Source organism: Rhagoletis zephyria, unplaced genomic scaffold (genome assembly GCF_001687245.7).
Source record: "Rhagoletis zephyria isolate East Lansing unplaced genomic scaffold, Rhagoletis_zephyria_1.1 Rzeph_scaffold_00220, whole genome shotgun sequence".
Classification (NCBI taxonomy): Eukaryota; Metazoa; Arthropoda; class Insecta; order Diptera; family Tephritidae; genus Rhagoletis; species Rhagoletis zephyria.
Window position 1 is genome coordinate 96,696 of NW_016157304.1, and position 2,639 is coordinate 99,334.

At 33.0% G+C, this 2,639-nt stretch overlaps 1 protein-coding gene across 1 annotated transcript in view; it reads right to left on the bottom strand.

The window, feature by feature from the left end:
* Window positions 1–758: 758 nt before the first annotated feature.
* LOC108358178 (ATP-binding cassette sub-family G member 1) overlaps window positions 759–2,639 on the bottom strand; it is a 242,942-nt gene continuing 241,061 nt past the window's right edge. The window contains exon 10 of the mRNA XM_017609352.1: window positions 759–1,015. Within this exon, the coding sequence (XP_017464841.1) occupies window positions 968–1,015 (48 nt within the window). The 3' untranslated portion in view covers window positions 759–967. The remainder of the gene's footprint in view (window positions 1,016–2,639) is intronic.

Below are 2,639 nucleotides of genomic sequence, written 5' to 3' on the forward strand. Positions count from 1 at the left end.
CTTTAAATCTTTCTTTGGAAATTATTACGAAAAAATACTTTAGTCACCGACGAAATTACACAAATCACCTCTTGCTAACAAACTTGTTATAAATAGTCAACTTTGGGAGCTTAGTGTTGGAAAACGGTTAAGGATAGAACAAAAATACTTTAAGTTAGTGATGTGAAATATTGTCTAATTTTACGTGGTACCAAATACTTTAAACATATTTCAATTTCATTTTTTGAATTAATTCGCTAAATCAGTGTGAAATAACCCAGTGTGGCACGGACAGACATACATGGCTTAACCGATTTCTCTTTTCATTCTGAGCATTTATGTATACATTTGTCTATATGTATCTATCTCGATTCGTTTTGGCTGTTACACAAGTGCGCTCGGGTATAAAAATTACACGCACAATGACAAACATGAGCAAATGTACAACAAACATAATTTTTGACAATCAGTACAGTCGCATTTATATCAACGAGCAGCTTATTAGATTTGTTTTCGTTTGTACTACATATGTTCATATATACATGTACACAAATATACGTACATACTAGGGATGTTGCGAATGTGAAATTTAAGACATCCGCGGATGCGAAGTATTTTTAAGAAATAACCAGGTAAGTAAACTAAATTATTTAGGTAAATAAAAAAATTTAAAAGTTAGTAATTTTTATTGTTTAGTTTACTTAGCACTTCAATTTAAAAACTTAAAATTTTATTTAATAAAAAGTAATGAGAATTTCATCGGTGCTGCAAATGTCGGATGTATCCTCCTGACTTTCATGTTCACTTGAAAAATCTAGCATAATGGTGAGATCGTTGTTTCAACAGCGCTTACAAACCAAACCAGATGCGTCAGGTTTTTCTGAAGCTTTTTTAAAAGAATCCTTCATTCTCATTCCTTTAGCAGTTTCAGAATTTGGGGAACTTGTAACGTCATTAGATCGTCGATTTTAGTTGTTGTAATTCATTTTTAATGGGTCTTCTGCGACTGGTTTGAAGAATTTGTGCATATAGCGAGCTAGATAGGTGGATATGGAAAATAAATTATTATTTTCCAGGAATGAAAATTTTGAACAAAATTCTATTTCTAAGATACTGGCTGCCAGCCGAATCGGATCAGAATATTGTTATTTCTTTAAAAAAAGCACCCATTTTTTGTTATAATCATTTGAATTATTGGAATCACGAATGATGAGGGTTTCAGATAGTAACGTAATTCTTACCTAATTAAAGGTCGGATCTATAGCTTTTTAAATATTTCATCATCGATTCTCTTTATAGCTAAATGTTGAAGATTTTAGCTGGAAATCCCTATTGTAGGAGCTTAATCTTTCACTTTAAATAGCAAAGAAGGGAGACGTAGGGGGAGAGTTTTACCACAGAGGCCTTTAGGCAAGGATCCAATGTACATATTTATCTATGAAAAAATATTGCCCGACAAGTAAACAAAATTACTGTTTTTAAAATTTTTCCTTAAAATAAATTCCCCAAAGAGCCACATTTGAAATAATTGAAACGAATACATCGTCAAAGACGTAATAACACCATAACTGATGTGGGAGTTGAAATTCGATTAAATCCACCACATCAATCAAAAACTGAATTTTGAATTTTTTATTAGTTACGACTTTTTGTATTTCAGCGAAGAAGTTTGTTATGTCTTTTTGCATTTCAGGTGACGATATGTAACATCAAGAGCAAATAACGACAATTTGGTTTAAAATTACAGTGCACACTTTCTTCTTTTATGTCTAGTAGTTTTTTTAAGATTGGTCCAAAAAAAAATCATAATAAAGAAAGAAATGCAGGTATTTAAAGAAGAGAAAACAAAAAATATATATTATTAAAAGGACTATGTTCTCATTGACGTACGTCAAAGGTCAAGTAGAAGTGGGAACTTGTATAACTGCTCGATTATATAGCTTAAGAAATAATAAGTTTAAAGACATTTTTATCAAAGTTGATAAATATGACATTTGACCAGTTTTGTTACACAAATACTCCAACGACCACAGGAAAAAAGTATTGGCTACAATTTGTCATTTTGTTTGCCAGATATACGTTTTATCGGTGCACTTGCACAACATTCGCATTCGCAAAAGCTCCGCATTGATTATTACGAATGCGAAAGAGAATGCGAATGTTAAAATTAATGCGAAAGCTCTGCGGTTGCGAATGCGAATATTCGCAACAACCCTGGTACATACATGCAAATATATATACAACCATTCAAACATATGTATGTACATTAGTGTGGTCCAAAAACGCATGTGAAAAAGTAAAGTCGGAATTTTTGTGCTCTCACCCCCCAGGATTGCTCCATACCGAAAAAAATATACCCTTATTTTTATACCCGAGCGCACTTGTGCACAAGGGTATTATAACTTTGTTCACATAACGGTTGTTTGTAACAGGCAAAACGATTCGAGATAGATATAGACAAATGTATACATAAATGATCAGAATGAAAAGAGAAATCGATTAAGCGGTGACTGTCTGTCCGTCCGTCCCTCTGTGCACACGATAACTCGAGTAAAAATTGAGATATCTTAACGAAACTTGGTACGTGAACTTCTTTTGGGCGTGGGACGGATGGTATTGAAAATGGGCGAAATCGGATAATAACCACGCCTACCTCCCAT